Raw genomic sequence first — 25658 nt, 5'->3', positions numbered from 1 at the left:
CCGATCAATTGCTTCCAACGTCTTCCTGTCGGGACACCTTCGTTCTGGAAATCTGTCTCGATACGAACGTACCGCGCCACGGCTATTGCCCCTTGCTAATCCATACATCTAATGGGCATCTGCCAACTCCGCATTTGTAAACATTGCACTGACTGAAAAACCACGTTCGTGATGAACACTAACCTGTTGATGCTACGTACTGATGTGCTTAATGCTAGTACTGTAGAGCAATGAATCGCATGTCAACACAAGCACCGAAGTCAACATTACCTTCCTTCAATTGGGCCATCTGGCGGTGAATCGAGGAAGTACAGTACATACCGACGAAACTAAAATGAGTTCAAACATGGAAATTAAGCGTTTCCGGACACATGTCCACATAACATCTTTTCTTTATTTGTGTATCAGGAATGTTTCCTGAAAGTTTGGCCGTACCTTTTTGTAACATCCTGTATACACTATGGGGCTACACCAAAGATAAACCTGACTCACCACAATACCAACAGATTTCAGAAGCATGAATAAATGCTATAATCTCAGAATCGACAATGATGTGATGGTTCTCAGAACCTCGAATGCATTACTGTATGATAAAATTCAAAACTTAATATACTATAACTCGTTCAGAAAGCCACAAAGTAGGTTTTTCTGACAGTATAACTATAAAATATACTGACATCCCATGTAATATTACTACATAATGAGTGAACGGGCATATCTGAGGAGTTTGTTGCCGGCTAGCGGGATGTATGCCAAGCGAACGGGGATAAAAGTCTGCTGCAGTGTGCACCCACCTGGTGCCATTGATGCAAACTTGTTAAGTGGTAAGGGCTAGCTGTGCACGTCATGAAGCGTGCACGTTGTTTATCAAATCCACATGTATTTGGCCCATAAGGCAATTACGCCACGCCAGCTGCGCACGAGCAAAAGCTCCTCGAAACGTGAATGACTGAAGGTGTGCTCACGATCCTGATGCCAAGCTGCGCAAAGTCTAGAGGAGTAGTAACGCAGCATAGCGCGGTAGATTTAGTGTAGTGTATTTCAGATAGCAACATCTACGTTCCGTTTAACAGAATTCAAAGACAAATAACAAAAGAATCCGCGAGGTGTCACAATTTAGAGTGTTCACCTGCTGTTGTGCTCTTACATAGCAGCCGCCACTGTGATACGTGCAGGCTTGGGAGGTAGACGAGTGTAGCTGTGTGATCGACTATCCGTTGAGGTCCTCTCCAAGGGAGAGAGAGAGGCGCCAAATCAGCCGACAAGGGGAGAGAGCCCACTCGTCACCATCGATTTCTTCCAGATCTACGGAATACACAGGGCTCGGCCAGTAATAAGTAACAGAAGTGGGACCTCCAGTGTGTAGAAAAAATACTACTTTCTGCGCGGGTCACGTAAGCCATGAGCCACTTTTTTAACGTAGTTTGTAGGCAGCGGAAGGTGCGCAGAACGGCAATCCGAGGGTCGTGTGGTCGAATAGCCATTTGGGAACTTTTTATTACTTTTCAAGTATTAGAAATAAACCGAAACAATGCTCAAGATATTGTATTTATTAATATTTTCATAAAATGTATGAAAAGTAAAAAAAAAAAATGTGGTACTGCAAATAAATTTCGAGAAAGTGATTGTGAGGTGTGCCGAGAATTTCGTGTATGAAACTAGATACGTTTGTCTTTTTACAGTTGTGATGCGTGTCGGTTGCTATTTTGTCATTCTGCGCAACGGATTAATCTGAGATGTACCCTTTACCCTGTGGCACCTGCAAGATGCAATTTCCACCCCCACACTACTACAGAAGTCAGACAGACGCTCCTAACGTTCTAAAGAGAAATGCTTGAAAAACTTTCAGCAGTAAATATCTTCTGGAGTCGTCTGCTGTAAGGAAATGACACAAAAATTCACAAAATTTCTTACGTGATTAGTGGGATACTTGGGTACTGGAGTAGTGCTAGTTAGTGTAAGAAAAACATGAAACTAACGAAAATTATTATTTATTTTGCAAAAATTCTGAGAAATCACAATGGCACTTTTAATTATGAACCGAACACGTTATTTACGGGTTCTTTTCAGAATGTGAAGTTACCTCTTAAGGATAGGATTCGCTAATGAAATTTCTATACAAAGTTTAAGATTGTTATTGACGTGGCAGAATCGCTCAGAGCCGCACCAACTCAACTTGAATAATTATCCGTTAGAATGTTGCTCGGTACGGTCGAGGCTGTCACATGTAAAATGCAGTGAAGTGTACTGTCGTGGAGGAAATATGTGGCTCGCAAGAGCTGTAGCGCACAGTACCGTAAGCTGCGATGACTGCTGTCTGCGCCGCTCGCTGCTGACAAATAAGATAATTCTCGTTCTATCTGGATTGACCTTCGCCAATCAAACTCTCCCTATGCCTTGATGAAGTCAAGGACTCCAATTCGCTGCTAGTCAAACTATTGGCGTGGTACACCGGTCATATAACCAGTCCACCGCGATGCCACTCAAAAATTCGCTCACAGGCGTTTAACTATAACTCTGTCCGTTCACACTGCACAATGAGTGTGGCGGCCAACACAGTGAACAACACTTAATCGCAGGGATTCAATACAGAGTCGCACTCCGATTCGTTCTCGGCAGAGGTGCTCTCCCAGTGAAGTACTGAGGAGAGACTTGTTCCTCGCTCTTTGAGTACATGTATGAGTGCACACGCTCTCGTTGTGTGTTCTCTCTCCAAGAGTGACAACGGAACGGCCCCTCTCCACACCAGACATGAAGGGGTATATCTTTCAGTCTCTTCCATTACTCCTTCAGCTCAAGGTATCAGAAATATCATCTGCCAATCAGCATTGTTCTTCTAAAAAGGGAGAATGACGTTTCGTTTAAGGCGACCAATCCGGAAATCTGTAGTATTGGCGTTTGGCGTTTGCTGTCTCCCTGTGAAAATCTCTGAAACTGCGTGATATATTGTGAAGAATGCGTAGGCTGGGTGAGCCCACACAATGTAGCGGAATTTGCTTTTAAGCTCAACACAGGGTCGTTCCCCCTTTTCACTCGGGCCAATGCTCTCTGCTCTACCGGCGGTCACCGGCCGACACAGATAGGCTGAGTCGCCCTCTGAAGGGACCGGCGCCCCATTGTGCGGTTTGCGTCTCCTGAACTAAAAGGAAGCCCCTGCGACCGTCATGTCTTGAATGTGTGTGTGTGTACGCCAGCTTCGACTATTTCAACCACGGTGCGCTTACTTGTTATTTGCATATCATTTACATGAATTCATACAACATTGACTTTATCTTATCGAGTTTCGGTTCGAATGAAACGTTTTGATGTGCAGAATATGATTGTGAGGGCGGAATATGTAAGCAATTAAGGTCAGGAGACCACGACGTCTTACACAGTTGCTGGGGTGCTGCGGTGACATTCATTGTAACAACGGGGAAAGCAGTAACTTTCGCGGCATCTTTCCACTCGTTAAAAAACATCGCATTTTTGCAATTACATTGTGCTTTTAAAGCTTATCTAGAAATTCAAACTTTATTTACATCCATAAAACATTCGCTCTCATCGCACAGTTTAGCAGCAAAACCCCCGTAACGCATCATTTCGCCAAATATTGCCGGCATAGTTGCTGATTTACAGTGGAATGCATTGTGAAGCCAGCTACATCGCTACTCTGCAAATCAAACGTATTTCTGGCAGAGGGATCATCGGACCACATCTACAATACTAAGTATTTTCTCATTCGGATGAGAAAGTTAGTGATTGAAGTTTAGTGACAAGAATCTGCCACGACCAGAAACGCCTTTGTTTTAATGATGTCCACCTCAAGTCCTGTGTCATGTCCGTGACATTCTGTAACCTTTTTCTCTGTAATACAAAACTTCCTGCCCTGCTTTGAACTTTCTCGAACTGCTCGCTGAAAAAACGAACACCTAAATCTTTCCTTGCGAGTTCTGAATTCCCTTATTTTATTATGATGATCGTTTCTCCCTATGTAGGTCGGTGTCAACTAAGTATTTTCTCATTCGGATGAGAAAGTTAGTGATTGAAGTTTAGTGACAAGAATCTGCCACGACCAGAAACGCCTTTGTTTTAATGATGTCCACCTCAAGTCCTGTGTCATGTCCGTGACATTCTGTAACCTTTTTCTCTGTAATACAAAACTTCCTGCCCTGCTTTGAACTTTCTCGATGGACTCCGTTAAACCTGCCTGGTAAGGATCCCACAGCTCGTAGCAGCCCTCCAAAAGAGGACAAACAAGCGTACTGGATCTGCTGCGTCTTCCCAGTATTATGCCAATGAATGGCAGTCTTCGATTCGCCATTTTCTGTGTGTTTTTTCAGTTTAATTTGTTCGTAATTCCTAGATATGTAGTAGAGTTTACGGTCTTTAGATTTGACTGGTTTATCGCGTAACCGAAATTTAACGGATTCGTTTTAGCACTCATGTGGACGACCCCACACTTTTAATTAATTGTGGTCAGTTGTCAATTTTCGCACCACACAGATATCTAAATCGTTTTGCAGCTGTTTTTGATCTTCCGATGAGTTTACTAGATGACAATCGACAGCATCTACAAACAAACAGTCTACTCGGTATGTGATTTCTCTTCCTCTCCCTGTGAAATAAGAGCAGTTTTGAAGCTTTATGATCAAAGTATCTGACGATAAAAATGAACACCACAGGGTTGCACCAGCGGAGTGCATTGAAGGGGGGGGAGGGGAAGTCACTTAACTAGGATGGCAGAAATTTGTTTGCTCTCCTGAACTTAAGGCTTCACCACATCAGTCAAAAAATTCCTTCTAATGCCTTTGCTAAAATATTAATAAATGCATTGTATTATAATTATTATATAAGACATTAATAAATGCATTATGTTATATTCTTTCGGCTTATTTTCAGTGTAAGAAACGTAAAAACATTTACCGACAGCACAGTATATAATATCGAATGTGAGTGTGTTCTAATGATGCGGAGTGATTGATCTCTGGAAAATGGGCTAGCCATATCATCACAGCCGACTTCCTTCCCCAATTGGTGGCGAGGGGTAGGTCTTAGGCACCTTGCCACGGTTCGCGCGGCTACCCCCGTCGGACGTTCGAGTCCTCCCTCGGGCATGGGTGTGTGTGTGTTGCCCTTAGCAATAAGTTAGTTTTAGTTATATTAAGTAGTGTGTAAGCCTCGGGACCGATGACTTCGCTGTTTGGTCCCCCCCCACCCCCCACCCCTCCGCCCCCCCAATGAACAAATCCATCGTTTCATCACATTTCTCCTCGTGTGTAGCAATCTGCTGTGAGAGTTAAGTATGTGTGAGCAGACAGTTTATGCACCAGTCAGTGGGTGCTGTTTGCATGTCACATTCGACAGAAGCAAAGCACAGAAACTCTAAAGGCCGCAGAGTTGCGTATGCCCTCTGTTGTACTGGCCAAAGTAAAACTCTACAATACAATGGTAGGTTCTTAACTTTACTCCTGGAGGAGACCGAGGTGATACTACAACACATGAAGTTGTACATCATTTTATTACAACTTGAACAAGATGAAATACTTAACTTTGTAACAATCCATACGTACAGGAATGTTGTATTTAATACGGTCACTGAACGGCAACGTATCACTTGATGCACAGCGAGGTGCTAGTCTCTTATCACAGAGTAAAATTGAGAATGAAAATTTATACAGAGTTCCATCTAATACAACTATGTCACTGCTGGCTCGGTAGAAAGAGAATGCTGTCATCTTTGGCGATGATTGCATGATTGCAATGATCATTCGTCGTTACTTGTGACTATGTTTGCTTGTTTTATCGCGAGGTACCAACCATCCCATGGCTCCATCTGTAATGACATTGTCGTTGGATGTGAAGCCCAAATCTCCCTTCCTAATCTTCCTACAACAAAATTACAAAAAAACAAGGTACCGACACATATAAGGGGCGTTGAAAAAGAAACGAACTGGAGGCATAATTACAGAAACCAGTACCTGTATGCTAGAAGTACTGACGCTGGCTGTTGAGACACTTGTCCCACTGTGACACAAGGCGGTGAATGGCTGTCTCATAAAATTCCCGGGGCTGCGATGTTAGCCAGTTCGGCAAGTACAGCTGGGCGTCGTCGTCCGAGGTGAATCGTTTGCCCCTCAGAGCCTTTTTAAGGGGACCAAAAATGGCGTAATCACAGGCAGAGAGGTCCAGACTTGGCAGAGAAACTCCCATGTGACTTTCTGCAGGAGTGCCGTGACGGTGTTGGCCGTATGAGGCTTTGCATTGTCGTGGACCAGAATGAGTCCACGGGTGAGGTTGCCTGGTCGTTTTGATTTGACCGCTTGGCGAAGGGTGGTCAAGGTTTGCGAATAACGCTGGGCAGTCACTGCTGTCCCGTGCTGCAGGAAGCGAATCAGAAGGCGGCCATATTGGTCAAAGAAGAGCGTCAGAATAACCTTCCCTGCACTCGTGTGGAAGGCGACGTCCAGCTGTACGTGCGGAACTGGTTAACATCGCAGCCCCGGGAATTTTGTGAGACAGCCATTCACCGCCTTGTGTCACAGTGGGACAAGTGTATCAACAGCCAGGGTCAGTACTTCCAACATACAGGTACTCGTTTCTGTAGTTATCCCGCAGGCTCGTTTCTTTTTGAACGACCCTTATACAATACTTGCTACAAAATACACTGATTGAAATGGAATGTGTTACACCATCCAGTAGCAGTCAAACGTTTATAGAAACTTTGTGCAGACTTCCATCACATAACATGTATTACATGGTTAAATGTTCATTCCATTCTGAGCTGATATACGTCATGAACATCCGTATAGGGTGCGGAACACAGGATCCCAAATAATGTCTTGTATTTTTTGTGGCATGGAAGCAAACAGCCTCCAGTTGGTTGTACCTGGAACCTGTGCTGTGTCAGTTCTTGAGTACTGCTGGCAGAAAGCTGGTAAGAATTTGGCTGCCAAATTAGGTGACTGACGATTTGTGCAGTTATTACCTAATTCAGGTATGCGATATTGCGTTATTCTACTGGAAAATCCAATTTGGTGTCCCCTCATACAGGGCTTGACAACAGCGTCTGCAATTCTTGCCATATAGTAGTGAGCATTCAGCCTCCATTCAACAGCTATCAAATCAGTCCTGTTGACACATCCAATAGCTCCCAACCCCATGATTGGAGAAATTGAAGAGTACAGGTATGCGTCTCGCGATTCTATGCTTTCTGTGACATTTCACCAGGCCTGCTATGGACACATGGTCGTCGATTTGACCGCCACGGACGGAAGCGATACTCACCTCTGAATAACAGCAACTGACAACCGACGCCCCAGGTGTCTCTATCTCTAAACCATACAAGTTTCCGTCATCTGTGGTACGTCACCAACAACATACGACACATTGCAACTCTAGATCACGACCCAGCTTCCAGTAATCTGTTACGTTCTGCTCATGGTCGGACTGCGTGTTATCTCAGCCCTTGGTTTCGTCTGTTGTCCACTGTCTATTCGTCACAACTAGTCGAATGAGCTTAAGGTCTTCTTATCGAATTAACCTACTCGTTTTGCCACAATGTTTTCGTAAGCCAGGCACCTCGTACTCTGCTGTCATTGCACTGCTGCCAACTGTGTGTGTGTGTGTGTGTGTGTGTGTGTGTGTGTGTGTGTGAGAGAGAGAGAGAGAGAGAGAGAGAGATCAGTCGCTATGACGCTCCCAATGATTCCAAATTTTTCTAAGCCTGTGCACGACCTCTGACCGTACTGTGTCGTCATCTGCACACCAAGTTCTCCAGTAAACCTACACACACTTAATATCATGTACTCAGCCCATTCTTCATTTGCAAGAATTTTTTTTATTGTAGTGAAATGAATGAAAACAAGCTCAGGTTGGGATCAATTTTTAATGGCCACAGGAATACTAGACTGTCAGTTCGGTAGCTTTCAGTGGAGGTGTTCGTGGTAACATTTCCATTTCTGTCAGCGTGTTTGGAATATGTACTGATATGCAAATTCAAATCAAATCAGAAGCTAAGTCATCATAAGCCAGTCTCACAATCCAAGATCAAGTCCGCAGCGTAATCAACGAAGAAAAAAAATGGCTCTGGGCACTACGGGACTTAACTGCTAAGGTCATCAGTCCCATACAACTTAGAACTACTTACACCTAACTAACCTAAGGACATCACACACATCCATGCCCGAGGCAGGATTCGAACCTGCGACCGTAGCGTTCGCGCGGTTCGAGACTGTAGCGCCTAGAACCGCTCGGTCACTGCAGCCGGCATCAACGAAGAGCTGCGTCCTACACATCTAAGGTGTCAGCGACTATTACCATTATACTCAGCACTGCGTTGTCTGTCGGAGTGACAGAGCAAGCCCTCTTATTGTCTCACAGACACCTCTTACTGTTAAACTCGCTTCTGCTCCCTATGGGGCAGAGCGTGAGAGTCCTCAGCTCCAGGGCAGCCGCGCGGTCTTAGGCGCATTGTCACGGTCCATCGGTCCATGCGGCTCTCCCCGTTGGGGGTTCGAGTCTTCCATCGGGCATGGCTGTGTGTGTGTTGTCCATTGCGTAAGTTAGTTTAAGTTAGATTAAGCAGTGCGTAGACTTAGGGACCGAAGACACCAGCAGTTTGGTCCCATAAGACCTTACCACAGATTTCCAGAATTTTCCTCAGCTCCGAGACTAGTAGCCCCTGTTACGAATTGAGTACTGACCCGCACCCGATTTGACCCAAGCACTGAGCATTTTCTTCTCTTGTTCTTCTTCTACCCGTCAGTGTTTAGACAATATACCTATTTCGACTGCGCAGTTTTAGGACGAATTTTTCTTGGATCTCCAGTGTCTCTTTTTCCTGAGGTTTTGTACTTGCTCACACTGACTGTCATTCTCCCTTTAGCCATATATTGCCTCCATCTTCCATTTGTCGTATAAGTTGAATATTTCTTATTATTCTTACAAAATTCCTCCTAGAGCCACTTTAGCTACATCTTAGAAATCTAATTTCATCGAATTGGACGCTCTTTCAATCCAAAATTCACTGCCATGCAGCAAGATGGGGACGGTGATTGTGTAATAAAACTTTGATTTTGTGTGGTTCCTCACCTTATTTTTTAACGTTTTATCTATATTTCTGCGTGCCTTCTGAAAAACGGTGATTTTGTCCTGTACACCATTACCTTCGTCCCTCCTGGCCTCTAATTCGCTCGTCGCCTGCAACGGCAGTATCAGGCGTGACCAGAGGGAGCACGTCGTTTGGAATCTCTTACTCTGCAGTTAACCTGATCCGCTGAGCTGTCCTATCGGGGATTAACAATCTACAAGGTGCGAAACATTCATTGTCGAAGATACAGCTCATCCCTCCAGCCATTACAAATGCTATTTTTAGCAGGACAATGCCCTACCACATGCGGCGATAAATATGCGACTTCTCAATGAAACTATTATTAGTTGCAAATTACGAAACTGAAGAATGTAGGTAGGCAGCAGTACTGGTTAAAACTAGAAGGAAAGTTTGTAATTACGTGTCCAGAAACAAATATCAGTTGAGAGACTGACCAATCGGCACTCCATTTCCCATCTGTCTGTTATGTAGAAGCAGACACTGTGGGCAGAGCTGCATGTTGTTACCACCCACCCTGTCACATCTTCCAGTTCTCCTTCGCAGTTAATCACGCACTCGCTCGATATAGCTGGTTCCATTTGGATTGTGTAAAGTGGTGGTGGTGGTGACGGCGACGACGACGACGTTTCTGTTTGGTTTGAGGAGCGGTCAACTGCGCAGTTACGAGCGCCCTTAGAAAGTCCCAACCTTTACACAGTCCAGTCTCGCCAAGTTCACGAATGATGATGCGGACAACATCCACACTCCGGGCAGAGAAAATCCCCAACCCGGCCGGGAATCGATCTCGGGACCCCGTGATCCACACGCAGCAACACTAGCCACTAGGCCACTAGCTGCGGATATGCGTCACGTGCGCTGGTCACTCGAATCTGTCATTATTTAGTTCGGCTGTTAGTGACAGAAAAATTTATACACGTCTTCAAATTACGTCTAGAGGAAGTCGCTAAATGCCCTCATTCCCAAATGCTGGATCGATACAGTGTGGGTAATTCGCGCGTCTTGAGCAACGCACATCGAGACATTTACACACTTTCTAATTTCGATACTTATTGTGTTGCTCCATTAAGGTAATATTTCACCTGTTAATAAGTATGAGAGCATTTTAAATTTTTAAATTTGGCCAGTAATTATGTGAAATACTGAAAATTTATTTTTTGTTGGCCCTGCAAGTCTTACATCTGCAACCTAAAACTGGGATTGGCTGGCTTTTAGCCGTTTAATAACGCAGATTTCAGCATTTCAGCATTACAGTGACTTATATCGGGTAGGTTCCCTTGTATGAAGGAGGACCAGATGGCCAATCGGATAACTACGATGGAAGGCAGCTCGCAGAAATGGCAGCCCGAGCGGCCCTTAGCACTCGCTTACACAAATAGCCTAGACAGTTTTTAACCCCTAGCCTGCTAGGGCGGTGATATAAAATAATGCCAACCACGACAGTGTGGCCTTTCCTTGCAGGGGAATGAATCTTTAAATAGCATCCAGCAGGACCACTCATCTCACACCGTTTTTATCATTTTTCTGGAGCATCCAACATTTTGCGTTGGGTAATCAGTCTCCACAATGCTGAATCTCGTCGTAGGAGCCATGCTGGCGAAAATATTGTGGGTGCGTTATCAAAAATCTAGCGTACTTCCAACTGCGCCAAAATTTTATTATGTGGAACAAGTGGAAACACAGAACCTCTAGAACAGTCATCAGCTTGAAGCTGTAGTTGCTCTTTTATAAAATCATCTAAAGATTCCGTTTCATAGTGCCCGAGAAGCATCATCTTATGTCAAAGAGTTGCACGATATCTGATCCTGTTCATAGGTTTCACACTTCATCGACAACTTGAAGCACTGGTAGTCTACAAGAACCGTTAACATGTTGTGTACAAGTATATCTAATAGTTTGTGGTCAAGAAGAAAAAACTCTAGCGGTAGCGTTCTCGCTTCCCATGCCCGGGTTCGATTCCCGGCGGGGTCAGGGATTTTCTCTGCCTCGTGATGGCTGGGTGTTGTGTGATGTCCTTAGGTTAGTTAGGTTTAAGTAGTTCTAAGTTCTAGGGGACTGATGACCATAGATGTTAAGTCCCATAGTGCTCAGAGCCATTTTTTGAAAAAACTCTAGCACGCTTAACAACAAAAATATTAAGTAGTGTTATCGTGAGACAACCTGAGACCGATGAATAGCATTTATGCATTGTAATAAAGGTCCCTCTTACGAACATCATGTAGTGTGGATGAAGCTGAGTCAAATGCAAATCTCACGTCTTTAAAAGAGCGGAAAATCGTGCCAGTAAAGATGTGCCAGATTTTCCCACAGAAAACTACACTGAAACCATTAATGCATAATATAAAAAATCGATAGTAGCCTGATACCAAGAAACGACGTTCCTAACAGTGCCAGGTGGTCACTAAGGGGCCGCGTCGACCGTTGTACAAACAAAATCACGAAAACCATAAAATCAAAAGAATAAAGCAAAAACTGACACCAGTAGCCTGGGGATAGCAAATACTTTCTAAATGTTGTAATTATTCACACTTTTTTTCTGTAGCCATTTCGTCTTAGCTTCATTACATTTCACTGTGGTGGCCAAAAATATAACCGATGTTTTCACGTTGCCTGTATGATTTTGTCCGTCCTGCCTCCCCAGCTGTTACGTAATAGCTGCGTAACATACGCAACCGTTTACGAAGCACCATAAAGATGTTTCCTGAAGCATTTTATAGTGCTGCGGAAGTGTAAGGGAAACCGGCCGAAACGCAACACTCCGCTGTCTGGTCACTAGGACGACCACACAACCTGCAGTCTGGTCATGGCTAAGGAAAAGCGGTCGTTAAGTTCGCGTTACAGCTACGTGAAAATGCTTTACGTAACACTGCTTCAAATCCGAAATTATATTTGCCGCTCCCCAGAGAAGCGTTATAGGTACTCTACTGTCCTTAAGTTGTATAAAGAAATTAGGATGCTACCTCAGAAGCCCTGTTTGTTTGCAGATGCGGCGTCGTTTACCGTCTGTGGAAGTCATCAGAAGATGAAAATAAATAACCAAATGATTTTGAAAAGATATCGCTGTTGTTGTTGTGGTCTTCAGTGCAGAGACTTTTTTGATGCAGCTCTCCATGCTACTCTATCCTGTGCAAGCTTCTTCATCTCCCAGAACCTACTGCAACCAACATCTTTGTGAATCTGTATTGTGTATTCATCTCTTGGTCTCCCTCTACGATTTTTACCCTCCACGCTTCCCTCCAGCACTAAATTCGTGATCCCTTGATGCATCAGAACATGTCCTACCAACCGATCCCTTCTTCTAGTCAAGTTGTGCCACAAATTTCTCTTCTCCCCAATTCTATTCAATACCTCCTCAATACTTATGTGATCTACCCATCTGATCTTCAGCATTCTTCTGTAGCACCACATTTCGAAAGCTTCTGTTCTCTTTTTGTCTAAACTATTTATCGTTTATCTTTCACTTCCGTACATGGCTACACTCCACTTCAGAAACGACTTCCTGACACTTAAATCTATACTCGATGTTAACAAATTTCTCTTCCTCAGATAGGATTTCCTTGCAATTGCCAGTCTACATTTTGTATGCTCTCTACTTCGACCATCATCAGTTACTTTGCTCCCCAATTTAGAAAACTCATTTACTACTTTAACTGTCGCATTTCTTAGTCTGATTCCCTCAGCATCACCCGATTTAATTCGACTACAGTCCATTATCTTCGTTTTGTTTTTGTTGATGTTCATCTTATTTCCGCCTTTCAAGACACTGTCCATTCCGTTCAACTGCTCTTCCACGTCCTTGGCTGTCTCTGACAAAATTATGATGTCATCGGGGACTCTCAAAGTTTTATTTTTTCTCCATGGATTTTAATTCCTACTCCGGATTTCTCTTTTGTTTCCTTTACTGCTTGGTCAATATACAGATTGAATAACATCGGGGATAGGCTACAACCCTGTCTCACTCACTTCCCAACTACTGCTTCCCTTTCATGCCCCTCAACTCTTACAACTACCATCTGGTTTCGGTACAAACAGTAAATAGCCTTTCGCTCCCTGTATTTGACTCATGACGCCTTCAGAATTTGAAAGAGGGTATTCCAGTCAACATTGTCCAAAGCTTTCTCTAAGTGTACAAATGATAGAAAGCTGCAGGGTCAGTATTACCTCACGTGTTCCAACATTTCTACTGATTCCAAACTGATCTTCCCCGAGGTCGGCTTCAACCAGTTTTTCCATTCGTCTGAAAGGATTCTTCTTAATATTTTGCAGCCGTGACTTATTAAACTGATAGTTCGCTAATTTTCACTTCTGTCAACACCTGCTTTCTTTGGGATACCGCTATGGTGTTGAATGTGGCAAGTATCCTTGAAGATCTCCACATGACTACTAAAAAAATTCGTTAAATTTAGTTCATACGATAAATTAGACAAATTTACAGGTAGTCTGTTCAACTATAAACACCTGGGGATTACAATTACGAACTGGAAGCTATTGAGGGTAAGTTTCATTGGCAGAAGACAGAGAAGACACGATAGATAGACTCTGATGAGCCAAAACATAATGACTACCTGCGTCATACCTTGCTGTCCGTCTTTGGAACGAAATACATCACTGATTCTGCGTATCCGGGATACGACACTTTGTTGGTAGGTTTGTGAGGGCATTAGATGTCTACGCATAGGTCATGTAATTCGCGTAAATAACGGAGCGATCAACTAAGTTCAATAGGATGCTCCTCAAACCACTGTAGCACAGTTCTGGCAGGGACGTCGGGGAAGACATCAAGCATGATGGGATGCAGGTGGTCTGCAGCTGTCAGCGTGTCTTCGATTACTCCCACACGTCCCATGCAAGCACAGGAGAATGTCTCCTCAGCATAACACTGCTCCCACCGGGCTGCGCCCGTGGTGCGTAGCACGTTCCGAGCCGCCGTCCGCCTCGATATCGGCGTTTGTGGAGACGACCAGCGACCTTGTGTAGCAAAGATGTAATTCACCCGCAGAGCCGACACGTTTCCATTGATTGACGGTCGAATACCGGTGGTCCCGTGCCCACTGCAATCGTAATTGACGATGTCTTTGGATCAACATGTGCACACGTCTGCTGCGGAGCTGCGTGTTCAACAATGTACGATGAACGGTCTGCTTCGAAACAGTTGGGCGTGCACCAGCATTGTGCTCTTTCGGCAGAGATGCCACAGATCACCATCTATCCTACTTTACAGAGCAGAAAATCCTACGAACCTCACATTCAGTGAAGAGTCGTGGACGTCCTACAATTTAGCGCCTAGTTGTAGTTTCACTGTCCTTCTACCTTTTTCCGTAGATGCTCACGACAGTAGCGCGTGGACATTCGACCAGCTTCGCCGTTTTCGAGATACTCGTTCGTAGGCTCTGCGTAACAATTTGACCTTTGTCAGGGAAGCGTATGTCAATAGATGTCTCCATTTGCAGCCCGTATCTTCTCTAGGCTGATCCCAGCACCGCGGGGTAGCCGTGCTGTCTCAGGCGTCTTGTCACGGTTCGCACGGCTGCCCCTTCGGAGGTTCGACTCCTCCCTCGAACGTGAGTGTGTGTGCTGTCCTTACCGTAAGTTAGTTTAAGTTAGATTAAGTAGTTCGTAGGCCTAGAGACCGATGACCTCAGCAGTTTGGTCCCATAGGAACTTACCACAAATTTCCAATTTTTGATCCCGCGCCACGTGCTCGCAACGCCACCAGGACCATCTAACGCGGCGGTGGACAGTGGGCATAATGTTTTGCCTCATCAATGTGTAACCTCCCCCTTACTTATCGACCTTAATGACAGTAAAAATTAAACCGCGTGTACCTATTGGAAATTTGGGAAAAGCAATCGTCACCGAAGTTAATCTGTCGGTAAAGAGGGAGGAAAGGGTTACATCTAAATGAAAGGAAAAATGCAAATGAAACTGGTGGAAATTAATTTTGAAAAGGGGTAAAGTTAATAAAGAAAGTAAATTGCGGTCGTTACGTTAACTGGCGTAAATTAGATATTTTAGATTTGTGGAAAATTACGGTCCCCGTCCTACGGATAACTCCTATAATAACTGAAAAAGAAAGGTTATTGCACATATAATTAGCACTAAAACCGTGGCAACTGAAGGTTGACACGTGTTGTGTGAAAACTGAATGTCTGTCAGAAGTAATAAATTTCGCTACACTCTGACTTAATTTAGCAAAAGAATTGATAAAACCGGAAAATCGAAAGTTAATTTAGTGACTGAAATTAATAGTGAACTTTATTTCTGAAGTACTACTAAAACCGTGGCAACTGAAGGTTGACACGTGTTGTGTGAAAACTGAATGTCTGTCAGAAGTAATAAATTTCGCTACACTCTGACTTAATTTAGCAAAAGAATTGATAAAACCGGAAAATCGAAAGTTAATTTAGTGACTGAAATTAATAGTGAACTTTATTTCTGAAGTACTACGAATTTCAATAAAATGAGGTTAGTCTTGGGTTACCTCAACAATCATTTCAAAAACTACTTAAATCTACGCAATTTAGAAGTAAGAGATTTAACTTTGAAATTGAATTAAATGATTCTGAACAATTAACAAGAGTAAAATTTAGTACGTACCAAGCTGAGCTGCAGTCACAGGTAAGCTAAAATATCGTAACAAAGTCGCACTCTTAATTTCTGCTTGTATAATCTAAATATTGTAGCCAGCTATGAATACCTTAACTGAACTTTGAAATTAAAGCAGTGAAATCGAATTATATTACTTTAATGCTGGCGTTTGAATTTCAACGACAGTCGAGTTCATTTCGGAAAAGGAAGGGACCCGCCCTGCTTGGTAATGCAATTGGGGCAATGAGCAACAAAGGTTCATGCTAAGTTGCTGTATTTTAGTGATGCTAATGGAATAGTTTGAAAAGCTGAGGTCTGCCATACAGTTCTAAAACTTTACGTGCTTTCAGTCTTCCTTGTTGGTTGATTGAATGTTTGCAGTCGTCGATCGAGGAGGTGGCGACAACCACTTATTTCGGCCGTAGCTGTTGCAGAAGCTGGATGTTGGCGCGTCTTCTTCTCGACACGGTCACCAGGCGAAACGGGTTCTTGATGTGTGCCTGCTAATGTTTCCCGTCCGCGACACCGTGCCAGAAACTATCGCAGCAAGTCGAGCGCAATTACATCCTGCCAAACCCCGGAAGCGCGACAACTCGTGGGAGCGTCACTCAACACACCTCCTCCATCGCTTTATTCCAGCCAGACTCCGCTCTGCCCGCGCTCCACGCAGCAGAGTTAACACTACCAAAGATCCTAAACATTTTGGTTCTCCACACGACCTATCGATATAATCGTTCGATACCATAGTTTTCCCTTGGCAAGACCCAACGTAAAAATTACAAATAATATTTACAAAACAAACCAATTATACATCGATATAAATGCATAAATATACATATACAAATTGTAAAACAATTACAATATATAAATACACCGAAATGTCATATCTTCAGGTAACAAAATAAGGCAAAAATTTATAGTACAATAGATGGAAATGGAGGATATGCATTTCCGGAGTTACAAATGTAATGAAAAGACTACCTATACTGCACTTGTACGTCCCCTTCTGGAGTATTTCTGCACGGTGTGTGATCCTTACCATGTAGGATTGACATGTAACGAAATATGGGAAACAGTGTCACGGATATGATAAGCGGGTAGAGGCTAGCTGTCATTGAAATAAAGGCGGTTTTCGTTCTGGTGAGAGCTTTTCAGGAAATTTCAATCTCCAGCGTTCGCCTCCGAACGCGTGAAAATGTTTTATGGTTCAAATGGCTTTGAACACTAAGGGACTTAACATCTGAGGTCATCAGTCCCCTAGAACTTACAACTACTTAAACATAACTAACCTAAGGACATCACACACACCCATGCCCGAGGCAGGATTCGAACCTGCGACGGTAGCAGTCACGCGGTTTTGGTCTGAAGCGCCTAGATCCGCTCCGTCACAGCGGCCGGTTCAAAATGTTTTGTTGACTCCTACCTACATGTTATAGAATCTGTATATTGAGCAAGCAGTAGAGGAAACAAAAGAAAAATTCGGAGTAGGAATTAAAATCCATGGAGAAGAAATAAAAACTTTGAGGTTCGCCAATGACATTGTAATTCTGTCAGAGACAGAAGCATTTGAACGGAATGGACAGTGTCTTGAAAGGATAAGATGAACATCAACAAAAGCAAAACGAGGATAATGAAATGTAGTCGAATTAAGTCGGGTGATGCTGAGGGAATTAGATTAGGAAATGAGACACTTAAAGTAATAAAGGAGATTTGCTATTTGGGGAGCAAAATAACTGATGATGGTCGAAGTAGAGAGGATATAAAATGTAGAATGGCAATGGCAAGGAAAGCGTTTGTGAAGAAAAGAAATTTGTTTACATCGAGTATAAAGTGTCAGCAAGTCGTTTCTGAAAGTATTTGTATGGAGTGTAGCCATGTATGGAAGTGAAACAGGGACGATAACTAGTCTGGACAAGAAGAGAATAGAAGCTTTCGAAATGTGGTGCTACAGAAGAATGCTGAAGATTAGATGGGTAGATCAGATAACTAATGAGGAGAAGAGGAGTTTGTGGCACAACTTGACAAGAAGAAGGGACCGGTTGGTAGGACATGTTCTGAGGCATCAAGGGATCACAAATTCAGCATTGGAGGGCAGCGTGGATGGTAAAAATCGTAGAGGGAGACCAAGAGATGAATACACTACGCAGATTCAGAAGGATGTAGGTTGCAGTAGTTACTGGGAGATGAAGAAGCTTGCACAGGATAGAGTAGCATGGAGAGCTGCATCAAACCAGTCTCCGGACTGAAGACCTTAACAACATGAGGGAAAAGACCATTGTCGTAAAATAAATTCAGAGCTCACACGGAAAGAGTTGGGTGATCTTTTTTACCACGTGCTATTGCAGAGTGGAACGGTGCGGAGATGGTATGAAAGAACACTCTGTCAGACAAATAGGTGTGAACTGCAGACAAGTCATGCAGATGTAGTTTTTATGAAGTCACTTACCAAATTCATGTATCTCCATACAGTATAGCAGAAGGCGAGAATAGGAGGGTGACGAAGTAGTGGTCTCTCAGGATTTCTCTGATTAGCTAGTATTTTTGTCTCGACATTGTTCATTTCTTTTTCTGAGTCGTCAATTTTCTGACTATTCCGCCACGAATTCTACTCTGGTGCCAGTCTCTTCATCTCAGAGTATCACTTGCACCCTATCTCGTAACTTATTTGTTGGCTGTATTCTAACCTCTTTCTTCCCCTGTAGTTTTTATCCTCTACGGTATGTCTCCAGTAACATGAACATTGCTCCCTGATGTCTTAACACACGTCCTACCTTCCTGTCCCTTCTTCTTGTCAGCATTTTCCGCATACTCTTTTCTTCTCCGACTATCCGGAGAACCTCCTAATTCCTTACCTTACCAGTCCAGCTGATTTTCCACAGTATTCTGTTGCACCACATCTCAAATATTTCGACTCTCTTTTGTTTCTTCCTCTTATTAATGCCTATGTTTGATATTGTTAGACTTCTCTTGTCCAGATTGCCCTTTTTGCGAATGCCAGCCTGCGTTTTGTGCCCTCCTTGCTCCGTCCATCACTGGTTATTTTGCTGCCAAACTAGCAGAATTCCTTAGCTTCGTCTACTACCTGATCCCTAATTCTGCTGTTAAATTTCTCGCTGTACTCAGTTCTGCCACTTTCGTCTTTCTTTAATTTACTCATAATCATTATTCTGTACTCATTAGACCATTTCAGTAAACAGGACATGTAATTTTTCTTCAGTTTCACTGAGGGCAGTAATGTCGTCAGTGAATCTTGTCACTGACATCCTTTCACCCTGAGTTTTAATCTCGCTCATGAACCTACCCTTTAGAATGAGATTTTCACTCTGCAGCGGAGCGTGCGCTGATATGAAACTTCCTGGCAGATTAAAACTGTGTGCCGGACCGAGACTCGAACTCGGGACCTTTGCCTTTCGCGGGCAAGTGCTCTACCAACAGAGCTACCCAAGCACGACTCACGCCCCGTCCCGAGTTCGAGTCTCGGTCCGGCACACAGTTTTAATCTGCCAGGAAGTTTCAACCTATCCTTTATTTCCGTCACGGCTTCTTCGATGTACAGATTGAACAGTAGAGACGTAAGACAGCATTCCTTTTTTACAACCATTTTAAAACCGTGCACTTCGTTCCATTTTTATCATAATCTCTTGGTTCTTGTATACAAGACAAAGAAAAATTCACGCACTCTGACTTCGCGATTGCTCACATACTAGCAGTACAAAAATGTCTCACAGAATTTCGTACTGCGTATATTTCAGGCAGTGAATGGCCGTTAGAGATTGTCATTCTGGCAGCAGTGCAACCACATGTGCGGTAACTGCTGCAGTGGATAGCGTTTTGTGTTAGCATGCCGGAGGGCGAGGGTTCGATTCTACGTCGAGGCTTATTTATTTTTATTTGCTGAAAGTAGTCTGCGTGTTACGGTATCTGGCGGCTTAATCGCCATGCAGCGAGTACAGTGAGTCTTCTACAAAACATTTGCAGTTATGTACTATGAACACAGAAATGGAAGTACAATATTTTCATTGGTCGTATTTTAAAGAAGCCTTTTGGACTTTGTGGACGCGAATTGTTTTGCACCATTGCATCTACTAGATTCCAAAACTGTGTACCCTCCCCCAATGGGCCAATCGAAATTATTTGCAAAGCACTTCCCTAGCCCTACTGGTAACGCAAACCCCTAACAAAATGTAATGGACCTTAATGTAGCAAGAATAATCGATGTGACCACAAAGTGCCAAAAGGCTTCTATAAAATACGACCAATGGAAACTATTGTACTTCCATCTCTGTGTTCATAGTATGTAACTGCAAATGTTTTGTAGAAGACCCACTGTACTCGCTGCATGGCGATTAAGCCGCCAGATACCGTAACACGCGGACTATTTTTAGCAAATAAAAATAAATAAGCCTCGACCCTGAATCGAACCCTCGACCTCTAGCTTGCTAACCCAAAACGCTATACACTGCACAAAAAAATGGTTCAAATGGCTCTGAGCACTATGGGACTTAACATCTGAGGTCATCAGTCCCCTAGAATTTAGAACTACGTAAACCTAACTAACCTAAGGACATCACACACATCCATGCCCGAAGCAGGATTCGAACCTGCGACCGTAGCGGTCGCGCGGTTCCAGACTGAAGCGCCTAGAACCGCTCGGCCAAACCTATCCACTGCACAGCAGTGCTCTATCTGATTATTGCGTTGCCAAATTGCCAATCTTCAATGTACATTTACTGCCCGAAATATGTGCAGAACGAAATTTTGTAATAGACATTTTTGTATTTGTATTTTGAGGAATCGCGCTGCAAAATCCGAGAGCGCGAATTTTTTTCACCCTGTATATTCTATATTATCCGCCTTTCACTCCAGCTTAGACCTTCTGCTTTGGGAATTTTGAATATGTTACGCCATTTTACATTGTCGAAAAATACTATTAAGGTGTCTTGACCTTTTTTAAGTTTGGTTCCATTACCTACTATATCGTTAAAACTACCTCTCTGCTATCTTACCTTTCCGAAAGCGAAACTGATGATATAACACATTGAAATGTCCCCTTAGAAAATTAAGAATGACAGTGCTGGAAAAACACTCGCGTTATTTGATTTTCAAACAGCTGAGCAAAACTGAACGTACGCTGACAAATTTCTAAACTGAACAGAATATCTAGCGCAACACAATCTGACTTTCAATAATCCCTACAAAAGAATAGCCCAGACTAACATTAACCTATACCTTTCACAAATCACTTACCTCACAAAAATCTTCGTTACTCGAACTACTGCAGTACAGCGAGCGCCAATGCTGCCAGGTAAATAAAAGATTCTAACTACTGAAGTCACTAACTACTGATAGGGATAGTTAGCAAATGAAAGATTTTGATAGAGAACAAACAACCTATTTACCTTAATAGTGTTCAAAAGATCTTGACATCCAGTCTTACAAATTTCCTTTCTCTGACGGACACACGTCGAGATCGTCCGCTCAAAACTCCGCCATATCTCTCCCCACATCCACCACTGCTGGCGGCTCACCTCAATCTGCGCAACGCTACGCGCTGTTCACATCCAACTGCCCAACACTACAATAGCGAATATTACAACAATGAGTCCAACCAGCCACAGGCTGCACACAGCGCAGTCAGCGATTTTAATACAGAGTTTTGAGAGGTTACTATAAGCGGACTATCTGGACGCGTGTTCGCCAGAAAAAGGAAATTTGTACGAGGTGCATTCAAGTTCTAAGGCCTCCGATTTTTTTTCTAATTAACTACTCACCCGAAATCGATGAAACTGGCGTTACTTCTCGACGTAATCGCCCTGCAGACGTACACGTTTTTCACAACGCTGACGCCATGATTCTTCTTTAGGAGTCTGTTTTGACCACTGGAAAATCGCTGAGGCAATAGCAGCACGGCTGGTGAATGTGCGGCCACGGAGAGTGTCTTTCATTGTTGGAAAAAGCCAAAAGTCAGTAGGAGCCAGGTCAGGTGAGTAGGGAGCATGAGGAATCACTTCAAAGTTGTTATCACGAAGAAACTGTTGCGTAACGTTAGCTCGATGTGCGGGTGCGTTGTCTTGGTGAAACAGCACACGCGCAGCCCTTCCCGGACGTTTTTGTTGCAGTGCAGGAAGGAATTTGTTCTTCAAAACATTTTCGTAGGATGCACACGTTACCGTAGTGCCCTTTGGAACGCAATGGGTAAGGATTACGCCCTCGCTGTCCCAGAACATGGACACCATCATTTTTTCAGCACTGGCGGTTACCCGAAATTTTTTTGGTGGCGGTGAATCTGTGTGCTTCCATTGAGCTGACTGGCGCTTTGTTTCTGGATTGAAAAATGACATCCACGACTCATCCATTGTCACAACCGACGAAAAGAAAGTCGCATTCATGCTGTCGTTGCGCGTCAACATTGCTTGGCAACATGCCACACGGGCAGCCATGTGGTCGTCCATCAGCATTCGTGGCACCCACCTGGATGACACTTTTCGCATTTTCAGGTCGTCATGCAGGATTGTGTGCACAGAACCCACAGAAATGCCAACTCTGGAGGCGATCTGTTCAACAGTCATTCGGCGATCCCCCAAAACAATTTTCTCCGCTTTCTCGATCATGTCGTCAGACCGGCTTGTGCGAGCCTGAGGTTGTTTCGGTTTGTTGTCACACGATGTTCTGCCTTCATTAAACTGTCGCACCCACGAACGCACTTTCGACACATCCATAACTCCATCACCACATGTCTCCTTCAACTGTCGATGAATTTCAATTGGTTTCACACCACGCAAATTCAGAAAACGAATGATTTGCACGCTGTTCAAGTAAGGAAAACGTCGCCATTTTAAGTATTTAAAACAGTTCTCATTCTCGCCGCTGGCGGTAAAATTCCATCTGCTGTACGGTGCTGCCGTCTCTGTGACGTATTGACAATGAACGCGGCCTCATTTTAAGTCAATGCGCATGTTTCTATCTCTTTCCAGACCGGAGAAAAAAAATCGGAGGCCTTAGAACTTGAATGCACCTCGTAAGACTGGATGTCATGAACTGATATATATAATGATTTTTGAACACTATTAAGGTAAATACACTCCTGGAAATGGAAAAAAGAACACATTGACACCGGTGTGTCAGACCGACCATACTTGCTCCGGACACTGCGAGAGGGCTGTACAAGCAATGATCACACGCACGGCACAGCGGACACACCAGGAACCGCGGTGTTGGCCGTCGAATGGCGCTAGCTGCGCAGCATTTGTGCACCGCCGCCGTCAGTGTCAGCCAGTTTGCCGTCGCATACGGAGCTCCATCGCAGTCTTTAACACTGGTAGCATGCCGCGACAGCGTGGACGTGAACCGTATGTGCAGTTGACGGACTTTGAGCGAGGGCGTATAGTGGGCATGCGGGAGGCCGGGTGGACGTACCGCCGAATTGCTCAACACGTGGGGCGTGAGGTCTCCACAGTACATCGATGTTGTCGCCAGTGGTCGGCGGAAGGTGCACGTGCCCGTCGACCTGGGACCGGACCGCAGCGACGCACGGATGCACGCCAAGACCGTAGGATCCTACGCAGTGCCGTAGGGGACCGCACCGCCACTTCCCAGCGAATTAGGGACACTGTTGCTCCTGGGGTATCGGCGAGGACCATTCGCAACCGTCTCCATGAAGCTGGGCTACGGTCCCGCACACCGTTAGGCCGTCTTCCGCTCACGCCCCAACATCGTGCAGCCCGCCTCCAGTGGTGTCGCGACAGGCGTGAATGGAGGGACGAATGGAGACGTGTCGTCTTCAGCGATGACAGTCGCTTCTGCCTTGGTGCCAATGATGGTCGTATGCGTGTTTGGCGCCGTGCAGGTGAGCGCCACAATCAGGACTGCATACGACCGAGGCACACAGGGCCAACACCCGGCATCATGGTGTGGGGAGCGATCTCCTACACTGGCCGTACACCACTGGTGATCGTCGAGGGACACTGAATAGTGCATGGTACATCCAAACCGTCATCGAACCCATCGTTCTACCATTCCTAGACCGGCAAGGGAACTTGCTGTTCCAACAGGACAATGCACGTCCGCATGTATCCCGTGCCACCCAACGTGCTCTAGAAGGTGTAAGTCAACTACCCTGGCCAGCAAGATCTCCGGATCTGTTTCCCATTGAGCATGTTTGGGACTGGATGAAGCGTCGTCTCACGCGGTCTGCACGTCCAGCACGAACGCTGGTCCAACTGAGGCGCCAGGTGGAAATGGCATAGCAAGCCGTTCCACAGGACTACATCCAGCATCTCTACGATCGTCTCCATGGGAGAATAGCAGCCTGCATTGCTGCGAAAGGTGGATATACACTGTACTAGTGCCGACATTGTGCATGCTCTGTTGCCTGTGTCTATGTGCCTGTGGTTCTGTCAGTGTGATCATGTGATGTATCTGAACCCAGGAATGTATCAATAAAGTTTCCCCTTCCTGGGACAATGAATTCACGGTGTTCTTATTTCAATTTCCAGGAGTGTACATTGTTTGTTCTCTATCAAAATCTTTCATTTGCTATGCCTATCAGTAGTTAATCCCTTCAGTAAGAATCTTTTATTTAGCTGGCAGTATTGCCGCTCGCTGTATTGGAGTAGTTCGAGTAACGAAGATTTTTGTAAGTGATTCATGAATGGTATAGGTTATTGTTAGTCAGGGCTCTTCTTAGTATAGATTATTGAATGTCGAATTGCGTTGCGCTGAAATATTGTGTGTCAGTTTAGAAATGATCAGAATAAGTAAAGAGAGAACTGTCTGATTGCGTTCAGTTTTGCTCAGCTGTGTGAAAATCAAATAACGTAAGAGGTTTATCAGCACAGTAATTCATTAATTTTCTAAGGGGACGCTTCAACATTGTCAGTTTTCTCTTCTTGGTTGTGCGTAAGTAGGCGATCTGTTTCAATACAGGAGTGAACAACCAACGGATATAATCACATCCATTAAATAATCTGGAGCGTGTGCCCAGACCGACTACATAAAATTAACCGTAGTAAAGCCAGCTGCCAGACAAACTCCTGGCAATGCTGCTCAGCTGGTACAGTCGTAAATGGAAGACTGGTTTTCTTTTGCAGGTGCATGACGTCGTCATCAAGCCGACGGGCTCCGTGCTTTGACCAGCTGAGGGCAGCAGACTGGAGTAGCCAATGGGAGACGGGACCGCGGCTGGAGTCTTGGAAGGCCCCACCCTGCCTGGCCTGGACGCGAGTTCGTGCCTCCGGACGGTCCCTCGTCTTCTGCTGCGCTCCGAGTGGCAAAGTGCCATTGTTGGATCGTTTTTCAAGTTTTCCTGTGACTTCTCTGTAAATCTTTTCCGCCTCGTAGTTCGTCTTACCCACGTATTGAAACACAGCCACTTGGAATTACTTCACTATTTCGTGCTAAGGAGTAATAATGGAAATGTGTTTTTTGCATGTAAATTGGTTACTGTGAGCAGAGAGAAGATGAAATGAGATTCTTTGGGTATCCAGTAGCCTCTATAACATTTATTGAATGTTCAGGGCGCATCATTTCTGATAACAGACACTTGAGCTTTCGACAGTTGTCACTGACATCATCATCAGGGGAAAACCGATGTCGTCCTCACGCGGCAGGAGCAACACTGGGCATTGGGGCCTGCCAGTTCTGACTGCTACAGATAATTCTAGTAGTTTCGACTTGTGTAGCTACTGTTTGTGTAGACTGTAAATGAGTGTCATATCAATGAGTGGAATTTGTGGTTTATTAGCCTTACGAGATTATGGGGAGAAGAATTTCTTTTACAATAAAATATAATGGACTTTTGTCGGATGATGTGGCAAACTGGTGATTGTCGCTAGTGTAATATCACTGTTGAAAGTATAGAAGATAGTATCTGTTAGAATCCGTAATATCTAATTTTGTATGATTTTCACTTGTTTCAGGTAATTGGGTTGACCACGATACGGGATGACAGGTCAGATTCTCAGTTGTGGGTCCTCTAATAATT

General features: G+C 44.3%; 1 protein-coding gene across 1 annotated transcript in view; it reads left to right on the top strand.

Moving 5' to 3' along the window:
* The window catches only part of LOC126425243 (dehydrogenase/reductase SDR family member 11-like), a 93677-nt gene extending 68870 nt beyond the window's left edge, over window positions 1–24807 (top strand). Inside the window, exon 6 of the mRNA XM_050088204.1 lies at window positions 24766–24807. Coding sequence (XP_049944161.1) covers window positions 24766–24807 — 42 coding nt within the window. The remainder of the gene's footprint in view (window positions 1–24765) is intronic.
* Window positions 24808–25658: the final 851 nt, after the last annotated feature.

This window comes from Schistocerca serialis, chromosome 10 (assembly GCF_023864345.2).
Source record: "Schistocerca serialis cubense isolate TAMUIC-IGC-003099 chromosome 10, iqSchSeri2.2, whole genome shotgun sequence".
Lineage (NCBI taxonomy): Eukaryota > Metazoa > Arthropoda > Insecta > Orthoptera > Acrididae > Schistocerca > Schistocerca serialis.
The sequence above is the reverse complement of the archived record's forward strand: the minus strand, read 5'-3'. Positions and strand labels throughout refer to the sequence as shown.